This window comes from Conger conger, chromosome 7, assembly GCF_963514075.1.
Source record: "Conger conger chromosome 7, fConCon1.1, whole genome shotgun sequence".
Taxonomy (NCBI): domain Eukaryota; kingdom Metazoa; phylum Chordata; class Actinopteri; order Anguilliformes; family Congridae; genus Conger; species Conger conger.
Genome location: NC_083766.1, coordinates 30,635,430 through 30,655,007, shown reverse-complemented (window position 1 = coordinate 30,655,007; position 19,578 = coordinate 30,635,430). Strand labels below are relative to the sequence as shown.

General features: G+C 45.3%; 1 protein-coding gene across 1 annotated transcript in view; it reads right to left on the bottom strand.

Annotated features, from left to right (window-relative positions):
* The window catches only part of LOC133133269 (leucine-rich repeat-containing protein 75A-like), a 32,307-nt gene that overhangs the window by 5,441 nt on the left and 7,288 nt on the right, over positions 1-19,578 (bottom strand). Inside the window, exon 3 of the mRNA XM_061249373.1 lies at positions 11,354-11,466. Coding sequence (XP_061105357.1) covers positions 11,354-11,466 — 113 coding nt within the window. The remainder of the gene's footprint in view (positions 1-11,353; positions 11,467-19,578) is intronic.

Below are 19,578 nucleotides of genomic sequence, written 5' to 3'. Positions count from 1 at the left end.
GGTGTGTCTCATTAAAGATAAGTGCCTTCAGACGTTGGCTGAAACACATTTTTCCAGGAATATGTAATCTGCTGCCATAGGTGATGTTGCGCAATCACATGTGGCTTCAATAAAATGTATGGATTTACAATTTACAATTTATCCATTTGGCAGGTGTTTTTAGCGAAAGCAACTTACAAAAGTGCATTTCACAGGATGAGGGAACACCACTAGCGCTAGGGATTACAAAGCAAAGTTACAATCATAAGTGCCACAAGGAGCATATTCTCTCTCTCCCAGCTCTTGGTCCAGGCACTGATCATCTCCTGCCTAGACTACTGCACCTCCATCCTCACTACCAGCAGACCTCTGCAGCTGATCCAGAATGCTGCTCCTCCTCCCTAGACTCACGTCACGCCCCTTCTCCTCTCCCTCCGCTGGCTACTGGCGTTCTGCAAACTCTACATGTCTGTGGCACCTCCACCCATGTACCTGCACTTCCAGGTCATGCTCCGCGTCTGTTCTGGCCCCATGGTGGAACTAGTGTCCCACTTCAGTCAGTACAGCAGAAACCCTGCCCATAATCCAATGCAATCTGAAGACACCCCTCTTCAGACTGACTCCATTACACAGCCTTTCCTTTTCTCTTTTTCTCTTTCTCTGGATGTCTTTATTTTCACAGTTATAGCTGTGTAAAGGTTATCTGTCTAGCAGTACATTTTTTTTAGTTATGATGCAAATTGTTTGTGTGCTTGACATTACACTTATTGATTATTATGGGCCTACATATAGTCACTTTATTAGGTACATTTGCGCATTAATGCAAATAGCATAATTATGCTTTAAAATATATGTTATGGTGCAATTGTTCAATTACAAACTGATTTCCATTGCATATTAATGGGTTTGCAATTTTCTCTGCTATTTGTAATTTTAGCTTTTTAACAGAGGGACTACAGACGTGTTCTTTCCATCAATGACTTGAATTAGAACAAGAAAAAAAAGAAAAGAAATTACGATCCAGGTAAATGGCATGTGAAGGTAAAAAGGTAAATGGAGTAGAGTGGTGCTTGGACACTTGCTGTGCAATCACATCCTCCTTTGTTAGAATTAGGCTTGCACTGAAAATAAACAGAATATGGGCTGCAAATCAATATATAAACTGAGTATTTTGAATATACTGTAACTGTGAGGGGCTCCTTCTCCTTTCATAAGCTATTGTTTCAATGGGGCTGACTGAAAACAATCAGAAAATGGACTCGCACAGGAAGTTGTATTTTCCGTTGTTTTATTGCAAAGGCTTTCATTCTTTCCATAACGTTTCCAGCTTTGAGGCTATCACTTGCACCACAAATGCACAGAAATGCAAGTTCACAAATGCTTTAATTTCAAGGGTGTTTCATTAAATATTTCATAACTACAGTCTCATCTGTGTTGAAACTCAAAGATACTAGACATGCAGTGTAAGTGGGATGCCAGTGCCAGTATTTTTGTCCATCTGTGGGCGTGTGTTTAACCTGACAAATTTACATTTTCCAATGTGTGCAAGGAAGCTTCTCCCAATATTAAAGATAATCACTTTGCAAAGGTGGATCCGGACACCTTGAGTAACTGTAACTTGGGAAATAATGATTAAGCAGGTGTTTAAATCTACAAAATTTGAATAGAGCCCATTTTGCTTATTCTGGAACTTGATACCACAGATTTTCCAGACTTTCCAGGAGCCTATCTTGAACTGGCATGGTAATAATATAAATAGAATTATATCAGTATGGACATTTTCATAAGGAGTTTTCAATGCCTGGATCAGTCTAAAAGGCCATATAGGAGAGAGTGTACCTTTACTCTTGACACAATGCCTCCTTATGCAAGGATACCCTCCACTGGCTCCAGGACATCATCGAATCATTGAGTCAAGGAGCCAAGCAATCTGACAGCTGCAGAGTTCCAGCCTTTCATTCGACAAGTTTTTAAGCTATTAAACTATTATAACAAAATAACACATAATTATGAGAGCAGGTTATTTTCTCTTATCTACAGTATGCTCATAATTGAGCTACAGATTAGGGAGTCCCCCATGGCACAGTTCTAGGCTCCATTCTGTTTTGTTTGTAACTATATATTCCTTGCTGTAGTACTGCATGCTTCTGCTCTGATTACAGCACATCACCTGAAGCTCAACCTCTACCAAGGCAGAGCTTTTTTACCCACCGGCTAAACACAAACACTCTCCTCTAGATGCTCTAACCCCCAGATGGCTTCACTGTGACCCCTTCATCCTCTGCCAACAAAGACACATTAGTCTGAGAACTACAGTGTTAACCAGGCACTCAGTGCCAAGCGCTGGCCCAGACCCTCGTGCTGACACATGGGACACTGCAGGTCCTTGCTGACTAGCACCTCTGCCAACATCGCCAGGACTCCCCAGCATATTCAGAACGCAGCTGTTTGACCAGCGTTCCAGCTCTGAGCGTACCCCAGTGCCTCTGCCCTCCTCATCTCTCTTCACTACTCGCCACCTGCAGGGAATCAAATCCGGGACATGGGCGCTTGCCAGCTGGCCCCACAAAGGTGCAGCTCCACCAAAAACCCGGCCATTACCATACCAAACAAACAACCAACAAACCATGGACACACCAGATCAACAACATTTACTCAAACAATTTAAAGGACACAGCTACAGGGAAGAAGGTCCTTTGACTGCTGAGCAGAACATTAAATTCTATCCCAAGTGCACAAGAGGCATACCTCTCTTCAGGCGGATTTACATATTTACTCTTTTTTATTTATTTACAAGTTCAAGAAGAACACATTATTGCACAATGGCGGCTGTTGCCATCACAGCCCTAGGAATGGAGATATATGAATAAAGGCCTTGATAAAGAGCATGGAAAATCAGTCAGCAATTTTCAACTGAGGCTCTAATGAGATATTCTCAATTTACCATTATTTGTATTTTGGTTAAGAGTGTCGACCAATAATTCAATTAACAAGAACAACGCTATTCGACTTCTAATTATACTACTACTAGGTATAACCATTTTTTATAATGTCCAAAAGATACATGATATGATATTAGTGGGGGAGTTATTTTCTGATCCTTGGCTTGGTACGTGCCCTTTAATGTCATATATATTGTGCCTGTGCATTCATTGACTAGCTATGACATATGTAATGCTATTTGTGGTGTATATAATCCTAGCTGTCTCCAACTGTTAGCTGTACCTCCTCCAGAGTCCTCGCCTGTCATCTTCCTGCATGTTTGAATCTGCAGATATTAATACAGCCCCTCCTGATTTGCCATCGCACACACAGGGAGAAGTCTAGAGGCCAATCGGGTGGTCTTTTAATAGCAAAATACTGATGAGCTAACATCTGGCCAGTGGAGGAATGGACGAATGGGAAGCCTGGTAGTCTGCTGTGTATGAACACTCTTGACTGCTTCTTTCTCCTCATAAAATTACACTGAGAATACCAGAGAGATTTCACATGTTTTGTGCTGTTCACTGCCTGCCCTCTGCTAGAGTGCTCTCCCTGGAACCTGTGGAATCTCACTTAATCTCATTCTTATTGTCCTCCTTTCCTCCCCATTCATGCATCCACCTCTTCCCTCCTGCCTGTACGGTTGTTTCTGCCTGTGAAGAAATGGACGTTTTCCAGGCAGAACCAATCATACGAGCAAAGAGGTGTATAACAGAAGGATGGAGTAGGAGAACAAAAATAATGAGAAAAACATAAACAAGGAAAGATCAAAGAGTTGATGAAAGACAGTAGAATGGAGGATAAGAAGAACAGTTGAGAGAGGAAAAGGGAAAATGAAAAGGAAAAGGAGGCAAAGAGAGAGAGAGATGGAGGGAAGAAGATGAGAGATAGTGGGAGAAATAAAGAGACAGAGAGAGCGAGCATTTTAAAAGCCATGTGAGAAATGCCTGAGAGCTGCTGAAAGCACTGCCAGACACCAGCCAGGCCCCTGTCTCTCCACTGCTGTTCTTCACTCTCACACATGGGCACATGCACACACACTCACACACACACACCACACACACTCACACACATACACCACACACACTCACACACTCACACACATACACCACACACACTCACACACACACACACACTCACACACATACACCACACACACACACACACACACACACATGCACGCACACACATACACATGCACACACATACACCACACACTCACACTCACACACACACACACACACACACATGTGCACGCACACACATACACATGCACACACATACATATGCACACACATACATACGCACAAACACACACGCACGGACACACACATACACATGCACACACGCACGCACGCATACACACATATGCGCATGCACGCACACACATAAACAGACATACAAACACACAAACACGCACACACGCACACACACACGCACACACATACACACACACGCACACACCACACACAAACACGCACGCAGGCACACACACACACACATGCACAAACATACACACACAGACCCACGCACACACACACACACACACACAGCTTCTAAAGGTCTTCTTTTCTGCACCAGCCCGTCTGAAGATATGTCTTATACTTAAATGGATATGAACAGTGTGCTGATTAAACCTGAATCTGCTGCCTGCCTGCTATGCTACAGCAACACACAGGCTCCTTTACCCCTTTTCCATAAATGCAGAGGCACACTCAGGCACACTATGCTTCTGCTTCCGTCGGATCAGGAAGGGGCATATTTTCATGATTAAACGTGAATGAAAGGGAAGGCTTTTCCGGAAATCGGGTGTAAGTGGAAGAGGAGGCTGTTGATCCAGTGGAGAGCAGCATACTGAATCTCTGTAGGCTCCCACACCTCAGACTCCAAGTCAGGAGACACACTGTATTTCCTCCTGTCAACACTTCTCAGCCTGTTAGTGATGACCGTCTGCACCCTGAACTCACTGCCTGTGACTGTGGCTACACACGCCGGACAAACTAAACAGTGAGGGGGAGGACAACACACACACACACAAACTCACACAGAAACACACAATGACAAGCACATCTAAGCAGACACATATTTACATAACGTGGAGATGGTTTTCGGACTGCCGGTACACAAACGCACGACCACAGAGCTGGGCACAAGCCCTCCTCCACCCACAGGTAGATCCACTCACAGTATGGGTGACAGTGCATCAACCACCTGAGCACGTCCGGAGGGGAGGGGAGGGACGGTGTGAACGAGGGCCCCGAGTATCTGCCCAATGCCACCAACAAGCCCCTGTTCAAATTATTCTAAATATGATCATCCTTAAAGGTACAATAGGTCATTTCTGACTTCTAACGGTCAAGGGAAGAAATGCAACAACAAACACGCTCAAACCACAACACTGTTTATCCCTCCCCCTTCTCTGTGAACGCGCTCACGTTGAAACGCCATTGGCTGTGGCAATTTGAATTAATTTTCAACCAATGAGCTTGAATTATTGTACGGCTATACAATGTTTTGGTACAGAGGGCCGGCTAAAATGATATCAGTATGGACATTTTCATAAGGAGTTTTCAATGCCTGCATCAGTCTAAAAGGAGAGTGTACCTTTAGTCTATAAAGGACTATAAAGACAGGCAGACATGAGTCGACATGTCAGTGAGCCATTTTCAATGATAGGAAGGGATTAACAATGGTTTGTAATAATGTTTTAACACAAAAATAGTATCTATTGTACCTTTAACATGTTTTTCTCTTCTCCAGTTTCTCTATTGGAAGGCAGCCTTTTAGAGGTCAGGAGGAAGGAGACGGCGTACCCTACATTGCAGCCTGTCAGCTCCATCCACAGGAGAGGGTCAGCAGAGTGAGGCTGACATGTGACTGAAGCCTGCATCTCTGTAACCTTGAACTATATTAGTGCCCTACCACCATGTGCCCATCCCATCCAAGCTGTTTCTCTCCTTCTCTTATCTCACCCCTTGGTACGCCCGACAGCAACAGCAATGCCAATGTATGTTCATGTATCTATGTTTTATGTTTAATATTAAATTCAGGAAATTAACTGTAATTCATTAAGTGAAAAACCCAATTATATTATTCATTCATTATCCTAACCCGCTTATCCTGAACAGGGTTGCGGGGGGCTGGAGCCTATCCCAGCATACATTGGGCGAAAGGCAGGAATACACCCTGGACAGGTCGATAGTCCATCGCAGGGCACACACACCATTCACTCACACACTCACAAACTCACACACTCATACCTATGGGCAATTTAGACTCTCCAATCAGCCTAACCTGCATGTCTTTGGACTGTGGGAGGAAACCGGAGTACCTGGAGAAAACCCACGCAAACACGGGGAGAACATGCAAACTCCACACAGAGAGGCCCCGGCCGACGGGGATTCGAACCCAGGACCTCCTTGCTGTGAGGCGGCAGTGCTACCCACTGCACCATTGTAGATAAAATTATTATCAGACGAAATGTATCGGGGTTATGCTTGAATTGTTTTCACCAAGTCCTGTTTTCACCAAGCTGAGGCACACACACACGCACATGCACAAGCATGCAAGCAAACACACATGGATGCATGCATGTAAAACACAAAATAAATTGGGGTCATGTAAGGTCAACTGTTTTGGTTGATTTTGTGATCAAGGAAGGAGATTACAGAAAGAATGGTCAAAGATCCGCCCCAATGTCATAAAACACTACAAAACACAATTCAGAAATTGTTTTAGTATTAAAGCTATTTTGAGCATACAATAGCTCATCACCAGTGTTTATTTTATTAACATATTATGATTTTTACCAAGGGTGCCAATATTTGTGGAGGGCACTGTACATACACATATGTGTGGTATGCTGTCTGCTTTTGTAACCAGGTTAAATGACAGAAACAGCGTTTTGCCAATCTGTGGTTACTACACTTTGCCTACACCTATTGGAATGTCTGTATGCCTGGGCATGCTCTATTGCACTGTGCCAAACATTCAGCACTGCTCCATTTTTTTCCCATTACCCCAAACCAGCACAAACCAATACATTCCCCGTGTTAGCTGTTCCACAGTGGGACAGTACCTGCACGCGAATGTCTTCTGGTACAGCAGCTTCTGCCAAGACCCTGCGGGCAATACCGTTTACTCAACTTAATTAAATCTTAACCTACATTTAATGCTTCAGTAATGCAGCGCATAAGCCTTCCGGCCTTGGAATGTTGATCGCCAGGTCTGGCGGTTTGGCTCGAACTCCTCAGGTGAACGCTCGCGTTCTCTTGCATTGAGAGACGCTCTGGATAAACACGTCAGCTAAACGAAGGTAATGTTTGTCCTTTTATTCCCGCGCTCAGTGGGTGTACACTCTAAAGCCACTCAGGAGACGGCAGAGACAGAGCTTTGTGGCATTTGTGGAAACTGCTCTGGGCTGATTGTGTTCTTCACTTCTGGCTCCTGAGGAGCTTACGCAGCGTGATTATTAAACAGAACATCTCAGACATTTACACAGCAGGGTGAGCTACTGAAGCCCCAAACTGCAGCAGGGGAACCGCAGACACTCTCAGAAATACAGGTACAGAGGAGGAACAGTTGTGTTCTTTAAGGAACACATTTTCAAATGTGCACTGAAGGTACAATGATGTTCTATTTGGATACTAATAACTACCATTTACAAGCAAAAGGTATTATATATTGCAGTTTAAGAGTTTTATGTACCTATCGGGTACCATCCCAGTGGCAAGCATGTGTACCTTCAAAGCCTCTTTTTGTACCCTTTTTTCTGAGTGCATGGTAATCAATCATGCAGTTGGAAAGCTTACGGTGTAGGTCCTTAAAATAGGGCACACATTTGCAAGAGCAAAATAACTGCTCTCAGCAGAGGGACTGTGGGACCCTGCTCCTAATTTCAGGTGAAAAGAACAGAATTTAAAGTGAGCCCATCTTTAGCTCTGCTAAATCCAACGGGGTGAGACCCCCGTATGGATGATATTTTACACAAAGGACAGAGAGATGCTAATTCCCTCTAACCGCTACTCGGTCCCTCACCCACCTTTCCCCCAGAGGAAACACCCCCATCGAGCGAGCGGGCGAGGTGGAGACCTGACTCAACCGGAGATGAGATAAGGGGCTTTTCTCCAGGCTGGGACCTGAGCAGAGTGCTTCTTAATGACACACACCCGGCATGAAGTCATCCGCCACAGACAAAACACCGTCCTCAGCTGTGAATGAACATATTGGTCATTGCCTTTGCTGCTTCTTCAGAAGTCAGATCCTTCCAGAACACATTTTCTTCTTGAAATTTCCTTCTCTTTTCAGCAGTACTGTAGTTGATAGGGGTTGCCTCTTTTAGTTCTGAGTTTGATTAGCTTTCCTCACCCTGGTAATTGCCAGCACTGGGTAATCTGTTTTTTATGCTGAGATTGATTAGCTGTCCTTGCTCAGTAATTGCCTGTGTTGGGGAAATGAAACACTGAGATAATCTTGTGTCTCTAATGTCTGATACTTCCCATTAAAGAGACAAGGGAGAGGAGTCAAATGAACTGCTGCCGCTCCTCCCAGTAAGCCAAATAAAGATTGTCGTTCATCTTTTCAAAGAACAAAGATCATTGATGAGGCACAGCATGGCCCGAAAGCAGAAGAACTCTTAATTTAATATGAAGACACATTTAGGGCTTCTCACATGAAGCACCACACACCAGGATGAGGAGAGAGAAAAGACTACTGATGAGGAACAACAGGGCATGATAAGGAACAGAATGCTAATCGCATTAGCGACGCACAACGGCCTGGCATTCCATCATGATTATACACTGGTAACAATAGCAGGGAATGGGAGGAATGCAGAGAGAGAAAGAGAGGAAGAGAGAGAGATGGAGAGAGAGGGGGGAAGAGAGAAAGAGAGATAGAGGGCATGAGAGAGACAGAGAGCTAGAGGGAGAGAGGGAGAGAGAGAGAGAGGGAGAGAGAGAGACTTGAAGTGGAACATGTGGAGTTCTGATCCCTAAACACAGTGTTAGATAAAAGCATTTCAGAGACCAGGCTCCAACTGGTGCTTACTGACTCCCCAGTGTCTGCCTCTTGTTCAGTTTATTAAAAGATTGTCCATTCCACACGCACTCACAAACTAGCACACACACTCACACACATACCACACAAACACAGACAAGCACAGGCACTCACACACAGGCCTTACAAACATACACATACACATATAAACAAACATGCATTTACATACATGTACACACACACACACACACACAAAAGCAAACACGTGCTCATGCACACATGCACACAAATACCTCATACACAAGGGCACATGCTCACACAGACAAACATACACATTCATACACGTGTACATACAAACACACATGCTCAAGACACACATGCACACACATACATGGATCAGTGGTCATCGGCGGAGTGGACCGGGGCAGGGTGGGGCAGGTGGGACAGGACAGGAGCAGGGGAGGGGCAGGGTGGGGCAGGGGAGGGGAGGGACAGGAGTAGGGGTGGGGCAGGGTGGGGCAGGACTGGGGAGGGACAGGAGCAGGGGAGGGGCAAGGTGGGGCAGGTGGGATAGGGCAGGAGCAGGGGTGGGGCAAGGTGGGGCAGGACTGGGGAGGGACAGGAGCAGGGGTGGGGCAGGGTGGGGCAGGTGGGACAGGACAGGAGCAGGGGTGGGGCAGGACAGGAGCAGGGGTGGGGCAGGACTGGGGAGGGACAGGAGCAGGGGAGGGGCGGGGCAGGACTGGGGCAGGGTGGGACACGCTTGTGGATGACGTGACCCGGACCACACGCCGTCTTTATGTACGGAAGGAGAGACTCGCTCTGTGGGTCAGCTATTTTCTATTTCCGTTTCTGAGCTGAATAATTTACAAACATCAAACATCAGCTCAGAGTGTTATTCTAGCTCTGCTGGTGGGCTAGGTGCAGATAGAGAGAGGGAGAGAGAGAAAGGGGGAAAGAGTGAGAGAGGCACAGAGATACGAAGAGAAGCGAGAAAGAGAGAGAGAAAAACAGAGAGAGAGAGGCACAGATACAAAGAGAAGAGAGAAAGAGAGAGCGAGAAAAACAGAGAGAGAGAGAGGGACAGGTAGAGAGAGAGGGTGGGAGAGATAAACAGAGAGAGGGAAAATGAGAGAGATCTGCTCGGGTGGCGTGTAGAGGTGGCTCTTCAGTAATATGGCTGCAGGCTGGGAAGCTGATAACTAATCACTTAAACGTATGGCCCCCATGGCCATACGCGCCCTACACCGCACCCCACCCCCACACCCCACATGCCCGCCCCCCTCCCTCCTCGGGCTGTGTGTGGGCGGCCCGCCAATCCACTCTCATCTAGCGCATTTTTAGTACTGAAATATGACTGGTGGAGAAGGAGCCACTGCACAGGGCTGCCTCAGCGTTCCCCTCCTTCGGGACGGGCTTATGGGATAAACACGGAGGGACGCACTCTGGAGACCACCCAGGACCACGGGGGAACAAGGAGCCGCTAACTACTCCAAGACAAAATCGTTAAAGGAAGCCCCTGCGGCGGCTTCAAAGCAGTCTACTCAAAATCAATACAAAGCTTCTGTGTGTATTTTCTGCCTTCGCTGCTCCGCCACAGAGCAGCTCCTGGAAAAGCTGAAGCAGAAACAACACCCATATTTCTGGAATGGGTCTCCAGGACTTGACTTATACAGTTGACTTGACAAATACAATGTTTTGAAGAGTGCACCCACATGTCTTCTTAGTTGTTCCACTGGGTGGAGATGGCCGATTGTCAAGCTGGTAGCCCATTCCAGGCTGCTAAGGGGACTGCCCCACCACACATCCAGACTTTCATTTCACCTTCCAGTTCCTCAGTGGTGGAATGACCTGCCTACCACTGTCAGAACGGTGGAATCCCTCCCCATATGTCGACCGACTGAAACCACAGCTTAGAAGCTGGTCTAAGCTGGACAGCACACACACTCAAAACCTAGCTTTAGCATTTTTTTCAGCGGGGTTTCGTCCTTCCCTCCTGATTTACCCTTCCCATCCATTTATACCCTAAGAAAACTATACTTACTATGACTATGTTTATACATGCACAAGTGTTTTGCTATTGCCATGGATTTGATGCTTTTCACTTGCTGAGGAACTTAATAGCATAATGCTAAATGATTAATGATTAATGTAAATGTACACTAAATGGAATGTACAGTATTTTAATGCCTTTACAGGAAATGGAATATCAGATTGATCGTAATTCTAAAATGTCTATTTTTAATGTAAAAACAGCTTCCCATGAAGTTGGGTGTCAATGGCACTGAGTTGTGCAAAGCGACTTGCACAAAGTTGCTGCTTGTGGCTACCACAGTAAGTGCTCTTCCCACCCTGGGTTCCACAGAGCCCTGTCTGCCCCTAGCACCCAGCTCACCATGCCTGGGGCTTCCTCTTCAGCAGCCCCTGTCTCCTCCAGCGTGAGTGGGGGCTCAGGTGGTACGTCAACTGCCGGCACACCTTTTCCATGGCACAAAGAGCATCCCCTTCCTGAGAGAGAGAGGGGGGGAGGGGCAGGTGGAGAGAGAAGGAGGGAGTGGGGGTAGAGAGAGGGAGAGAGGGAATCAGACACCTCTTCTCTCTCGGTAACACCATCCTAGAACACACATTAAATTATGACTATTTTGGATTGAAAAATCAGTGCCTCGGGGAACTCCAATTCGGCAGCGAATGCATTAAAAGACAAAGCTCTTAGGGCCATCTATGCAATCAAAAGAAAATTCTACAAAACCAGCATCCCCAGAGAGAGTGCGAGAGAGAGTGCGAGGGAATATGAGAGAGAGAAAGAGTGAAAGTGCAGGAAACAACACTGTCTATTATCCACACTAAAGCACGCGCCCGCACACCCGGACACTCCCTGCGCAGCTCTCTTAACTGAAGCACAAGCAGGTCCCGGCACGCAGATGCCCACTGGACTGTTATGACTGGTGGCAACAGCTGTAGCGGCGATTTGCAAAGCGTAGGCAGGCTGACAGGTGTGCTGATGAAAGGTCAATAGTGGGCCACTGTGTGCCTTCCTGAACCAGTACCACACACACACAGGCACACATTTAATACTTTTATTCATGTCCACATACCAACTGTAACATACTGACTGTAAAGGACAGAAACAAACAACATAAACAACAGTATAATAATGACACGGACACTTGCAGGATTATTAGGGGTATAGGTAGCATCGACGCCTCCAAATATGGTGGCTACCTGTTATTGCTAATATCTTGCGTGCTGCTTTGCTTATGTGCCACACACACACACACACACACACACACACACACAAGCACGCACGCACCCACACACAAACACATGATCACAAAGGAGAACCAGGGACCAGGGAACTCCCTGTGAGCTGAGGGATAGAAAGCACACAAACCCTGAATGTTTAATGCAGTGTCGAACTGAGGCCACCTCACAGGAAAAGCTACCGCGAGTCATTTCTGATCTAATTTACCTCCAATGACCTCACTGGCAGTGGAAACTGGAGGCAGGAATCCCTATCGGAAGAAGAGCTACAGAACACACACAGACACACACCCTGGAGCTATAGTTCTCTAGAGGAGATGTCTGTCAATCTCATATTTCTCATTCCATTTTCCGTTTTAAAAAAAATATTTCTGGTCAATTTAACATATCTCTCTCTCTCTCTCTCTCTCTCTCTTTCTCACACACACACACACACACACACACACATACACACACACACACACACACAAATAAGAACACACATACACAGACACAAAAACAAACATGTACCAGGAACATGTACCAGGGGCCAGTGTGACCGCTAGAAATTCACCAGCCACACCCATCTGGGCGACTACACCAGCACCAAGAGATAGAGGGAAGATGCATGCACACACACACACAAACACACACACACACACACACACACACACACACACACAAAGAGGATACAGATCATTTAAATTCCCTTCAATATGACAATACTTAAAGTAACATGGTCGTTGGTCACACTTTCTAAGTTTTTATATGCAATTCGAACAAGAGGGCATTGAAGAAACACAATGGAAGTATTAAATACATTCTTTAGTTTTGGAGAAGTAAGCATTTTAAATTTATTGTCCTATTTGCGCCACTGGCCTACAGGCAAGACCATGCAAATATTTGACTAACGTTAGGTTCACTTAAAGGTACAACAGGTAAGATTTTTGTGTTAAAACATTGTTACAAGACCATTGTAAATCCCTTCCTATCATTGAAAAGGGCTCACTGACATGTTGACTCACCCTCGGCCTGTTTTTACAGTCCTTAAATGTGGGTTTAAAAATATACAGTTGACGGTCCGTAACTGTACCAAAACATTGTATAACTGTACAATAATCCAAGCTCATTGGTTGAAAATTGGTTCTAAGTGCCACATCCAAATTACCTATTGTACCTTTAAATTAGATTACCTTTTAAGGACTATTAGACTATTTCTGGGTATATTCATTTAGCTAGCTTGCTTTTATAAGGTGACATTATCATTATTGAAATTCTTATTGGATAAGTCAGCTTCCTTACCTTAGCTATCGATAATTGATATACTAAGTTAGCTAGCTTGTGAAAATTCAGTCTCTCAAGACGAGCTCATATCATGGAGGTAGCTATGGAAACAAACAACAATGTGTGGTAAGTGGGGGCACGTCATAGCTAATTCTAATTCTCATTACCATGCCCAGACAGTTTGGGTGAACTTTTATAGAGGAAAATTTAGGCTCAGAAAAATATGTTTTAAAATACACTTAAATGACTGAGTAATATAAAAATGATGCACATTTGCTTTTGTTTTTTTTACATTTTTACATTCAACCACCACGTTACTCCTTTCAATTAAAATAGATACAAATAAATGAAGATACATTCTTAACCTGAATCCCCAGAATCCCCCAGAATCCTGAACACCATGCAGAATAAAGTTTTGCTTGTGCCTTGTGCCTTCACCCAGCGCCGAGGTTCACAACAACTCCCATGTTGTGATGCCACCCCGACTGAGTGGGCTCCCAATGGTGCTGCAGTTGCTAATCGTTCCTCAGCGAACTCCAGAACTGGCTGCAGAAAACACAGCTCCACACGGCACTGAGCAAATGAGCTATTAGCGCTAACTCCTATTGTCTCATAGTGCAACTCAGACAAACCCCCAGAATGCAAGTCCAATTAGGCGGTTTGCGGCCTGCTAGCACTGCTCAACGCACACCCCTGGCTACAGGCGAATGAAGCAGAGAGTCTGTCTCTGCTGCCGTCGGAGGATGTTGAGCCCACTGCAGGAGGGCCTGGGAGGACCGGGCATTGATCAGGATGTATTGATTAGCAATGTATCTCCCTGGTTTCCCTCCTCTGGGGTAGACTGCAGAGCACATCTCCTCTTTTTTTCTTTAGTTTCTTCTGAACTGAGTAGAAATCAGCTTGTCAGCTGGAAGGAGGGGAGGCCATTTTGACCCAAGGCTTGTTCTGTCAACTCACTGCGATAAATCGGACGCAGTATTTGATTAGGAGCCTTGTTTAAAGTGCTGATAACATGATGAGTGCTGGGATGACCTGCGTGGGAGTAAGCTTTACAAGGTCCCTAGGTCGCTGAGCTAATGGGATGTAGGTTACACACAGACAAAGGACACATTAGGGTTAGCAGTTTTGAGACACAGATACTCAAAACTGCTGGTTCTCATTCTTCCCTTCTAATCACGGACTGAAATAGACCTGGGACATCTGGTCGGTGGAGTCTCTGGTCAACCAGTGACATTACTCAACCAATTATCTATCAGGTAGAAAAGGAACCAGGAGTATCACTTGCCTTAAAAGCCAGATTTGAGTTCATCGCCATTAGGTTTAGGTTTGGGATCCAATTTTATTAAAATAAATGTCTATCATTTAAAGAGTTGGGCCTGGGTTAAGGTTAGGGTTGTGGTTCAGGGATAGGGCTGCCGCAAACATCTCTTCCAGTGACTGCTTAGAGTCTCCTGTCAACAGCCAACGTGTCCATCATCAGTCTGTACTGAAGATGGCAGATTCATGAAGCTCTTTGCCAGCTCATGTTCACTTTAGCTCTAGCACAGATCCAGGCTAAAAAAGCAGCTTTGAAGAGTGATTTTTGCTTCTTTGCCCTTGGATATATTTCCCAGATTTACAGTCAAAAGTTAAGCCATAATCTCAATATTTCATCTTTTAAATAAATTCACATGAAAGCTGTAATCCTTAAGCATACCCAGTTAAATCAGCTTTGATAGGGGATGTTTTACTCCGATAGTGCACATTTGATCCCTATTGAACCCATCAACTCTTAAGAGTTGAATTAGCTCCAAACATTTTACTGTGTCGTAAACTTTAACAGGAAAGCAAATTAGCACTGTGTTCTTAGAGAGGTACCTAGTGTGCTGCAGGTTGCCTGTGCGTTTTAGACATGCGGGTGCTGTGTATGCGTGTACGTGAGGGTGTGCGTGAATGCTTGCATGGGAGCAGTGAGGCATGAGATCTCGAACAGAGGAGCTAGGTTCTATCTCCTGCTCCTTTCTCCCCTGCCTCTCTCTCCTTCTGAGCTATTCCCAGACATGACCTTTACAGCAAGAATGCGAAGGAAATTGATTTGTTTGATATCTCCATTCCACACATCCTCCTCACAGTATACCCCCATTTCAAACAGAATGGACATTTCTATTGAAAGGATGCAAGGCGTGTGCTTATGTGCGTATATGGGCACACTAATGCGCATGCGCACACACACACACACACACACACACACTAGCTGTAGTTCTCCAGAGGAGAGGCCTGTCAATCTGCTCTGTGGTGGTCCATTATGGAGGTGAGAGTGTGTGAGCATGGCACAGGAGAGGGAATCAGTGGTCATGGTCCCTGGCAGATAGACAGTCCTGACTCCTGGCAGCGCAATCACTGTGCACTCAGCTGTGTAACACGCCTCAGGGCATGTCTTCTCTGCCCTCTCTATTCTACACCTAAAACGCCCTTCTGTTCCTTTATACTATACCCAAACACACCCTTCTGTTCCTCTATTCTACACCCAAACACACCCCACTGTTCCTCTATTCTACACCCAAACACACCCCTCTGTTCCTCTATTCTACACCCAAACACACCCTTCTGTTCCTTTATACTATACCCAAACACACCCTTCTGTTCCTCTATTCTACACCCAAACACACCCCACTGTTCCACTATTCTATACCCAAACACTAAGAAAAATCAGTTAATTGTAACCGGATACATCACATCATGAACACTGCCTTTTAAAACAACTGCATGTGTAGTACAGCAGCTCTGATGCTGTCAAACCACTTCCAGGATTGAATTCGTGTTTGCTAATTGCTGTAAACGGTGCGTGACCACACATAATCGTGACACACCAATGGAGCCATTAGCCTCTGATATCATTACAGTCTTCTTCCCAGAATACCACTTTTTCGGCCGGGGGAAGGTTCTGGAGCTGTGGCTGGTGTCCAGGGGAAGGTTCTGGAGCTGTGGCTGGTGTCCAGGGGAAGGTGCTGGAGCTGTGGCTGGTGTCCAGGGGAAGGTTCTGGAGCTGTGGCTGGTGTCCAGGGGAAGGTGCTGGAGACTGTGGCTGGTGTCCAAGGGAAGGTGCTGGAGCTGTGGCTGGTGTCCAAGGGAAGGTGCTGGAGCTGTGGCTGGTGTCCAGGGGAAGGTACTGGAGCTGTGGCTGGTGTCCAGGAGAAGGTACTGGAGCTGTGGCTGGTGTGGGCATGGCCGTGCAGCCCTCTTCCCCCTTGCCGTATCTCCCGGTTAGCGGACGGTGGCTGTGCTACGCCGTTACAGCGCGTGACTCATTCAGGAGTCGCGATGAGAGGGGCCACGCAATCAAGCCTGCTTCCGTCTCGCACGTCAGCAAGCCCCGCCTGAGGCCCCCGCCTCAGCTCCGCCTCGGCCACACTTCACACACGCCGCCGCCACAAACAGAACTCTGCGCGAGGCAGGCCTGCGACGGCCACGACAGCAACCACAGCTGTGATAAATTGGTATTTTATAAATTGGTAATTTATCACTGGTAATTGGCAATACTCAAAGGGCACTTCAATGTCGATATGATTGAAGAAGCACTCTAGACACACTGCTCATCTCCATTCCGCTCTACATTGCAAGGGCAAAGTGTCGCGGTACCTCAGGCACCCAGTGGCTGTAACATATTGAGTAGGCGACAGGATGAGCAGCTGCCTTTTTTCCAGTTTAGCATATTCTAAAACGGTGGAAGAGAGCACAAAGTTCAGTGGTCTTCAGTGATTCCTGGTAACAGCTGAAATAACACCAAACATTGTCCAATAAAGCTGCTTATCTATCAGACATTTGGCATCATCCCCTTCCCTCTTGATTTCTCTGTTTCTCTCCCTCTCAATTTAATTGTGCATAAAAGTACATAGAAAATAACAACACTATGAAAATAATAATAATAATGGAGGTTACATAAGACAGTAATCATAATAATCACAATAGCCATTATAATAACAACCTAAATTATTATTTTAGGAACGCAGGGCGCACACACACCATTCACTCACGCACTCATACCTACGGGCAATTTAGACTCTCCAATCAGCCTAACCTGCATGTCTTTGGACTGTGGGAGGAAACCGGAGTACCCGGAGGAAACCCACGCAGACACGGGGAGAACATGCAACAGGCCCCGGCCAGCTCATTGCTGTGAGGCGGCAGTGCTACCCACAGCACCATCCATGCCACCCATTCCAAAGAACATAAGAATATATTAGGGAGAGAACATTATAATTATATATTATTATGTAAAGCGTATTCTGCCCATATACACTCACTGTGCACTTTATTAGGTATTTATTAAACTTATTTTTTTGACTTATTGGTCTTCTGCTGCTGTAGCCTATCCACTTAAGATGTTTGACGCGTTGTGTGTTCAGACATGCTCTTCTGCATAAAACTGTTGTAATGTGTGATTATTTGCATTACTGTCACCTTCCTTTCAGCTTCGACCAATCAGGCCCTTCTCCGCTGACCTCTCTCATTAACATTTTTCCCTCAAAACCTCTGTCATTCTGCAAACTGTAGAGACTGCTGTGTGTGAAAATCCCAGGAGATCAGCAGTTTTGAGATACTCAAACCACCCTGGAACCAATAATCATTCCACGGTAGATCACGTTTCTTCCCCATTCTGACAATTGGTCTGAAAAACAGCTGAACCTCATGACCATGTCTGTATGCTTTTATGCATTTAGTTGCTGCCACATGATTGGCTGATTACATATTTTCATTAACAAGCTGGTGTACAGGTCTACCTACTAAAGTGCTGACTGAGTGCAGGCTTGCCCTCTGGGAACTCACCAACTCTGTTTTCTAGCGTTTTCTATTTACTTGATCATTTCTACCCTTCTAGGTTGAGATTTGTTCATGAAACCTGCTGTGTTTTTTTTGGGGTTTTTTGCAGTTCAACACTTCCACATCTTCCATTTACCGCCAGCAGACATACCACACTGGATCCCTTGCCAAACTGCTGGGGCTAGCAGGGCCAGCTTGGCTGGTACTTGGACAGGAGATGTTGTTTGTGATACAGCAGGGGGCACTCCTCCCTCTGGACCACCCAGAGATCCAACAGGCCAGCTCACTGATGGGGCACTGCGTTGTAGAATGTGCTGTACTTAGGACGAGACATTAAACTGAGGTCCTGACTCGGTTGAATGGTTATCAAAGATCCCATGGCCCCTTTTAAAAGATCAAAGGTGAGCAAATTTGACTCCCTGGATCGTCTCTGCAAAAGACAATTAAATTCTCAGTTGACCTACCTGATTAAAGAGAAGTAAAATAAATAAAACAAAAATGAATATATTCAGTGCTGATGAGTCGTCCAACAAATTCACCACAAACGCATCTCCAACAGAAATAAAACCAATAAAATAAAAGAATCAAGAGAAGGAGAGAGTGAAGACTTTAAATATAAATATTTTTTTCTGTGTACTACTACTATGTATATCCCTCCTTCAGAATGCACTTACATCTGAGAGAATATGCTCCCTGTTAGAGAAAGAGATGGGCCATTTTCAGGGCCATGGGACGTGTTTCTCTGGGGATCTGAGCACCAGGGCCTTTCCAGATTTCACCAGCATATGGGGAGACAAGTCCAAAGCCAAATTTTAACATTTCCCACAGGAACAATGATTACACAAAGATAAACAAAATTGGAAAAGACTACCACAGCCCTGTTAAAGACTGGGTCTGAACAGAGTTAGGGCACAAGGGTACTATGGTTGACTATATGGATATACTTTCTCCCCCAGAGCATTCTGTGTCAAGTCATTAATTGCACCGGTTGATCTAAGTCAAATGACTGTCTTTCTCAAAAGGACAGACACTGACACCACCGAACTCAGCCTAGCAAGTTGTACAATATACCAAAACATACAGATGGGTGCAAAGCAGCTGCAAGGAATAACAGAAAGCAATTAGAAGCCAAAAGGTATTTGACACCTGTCTGGAAACCAAATACAATCACAGTGAAAGAGTCAATCTGGCAGTGTGAAACATAAATAATAGAGCAATAGCAAAATTATCCAATTTGAAATTGGAACAGAAAAAAATCTACAAATCCAAAAGAAGAAAAATTGGTTTGACACATAT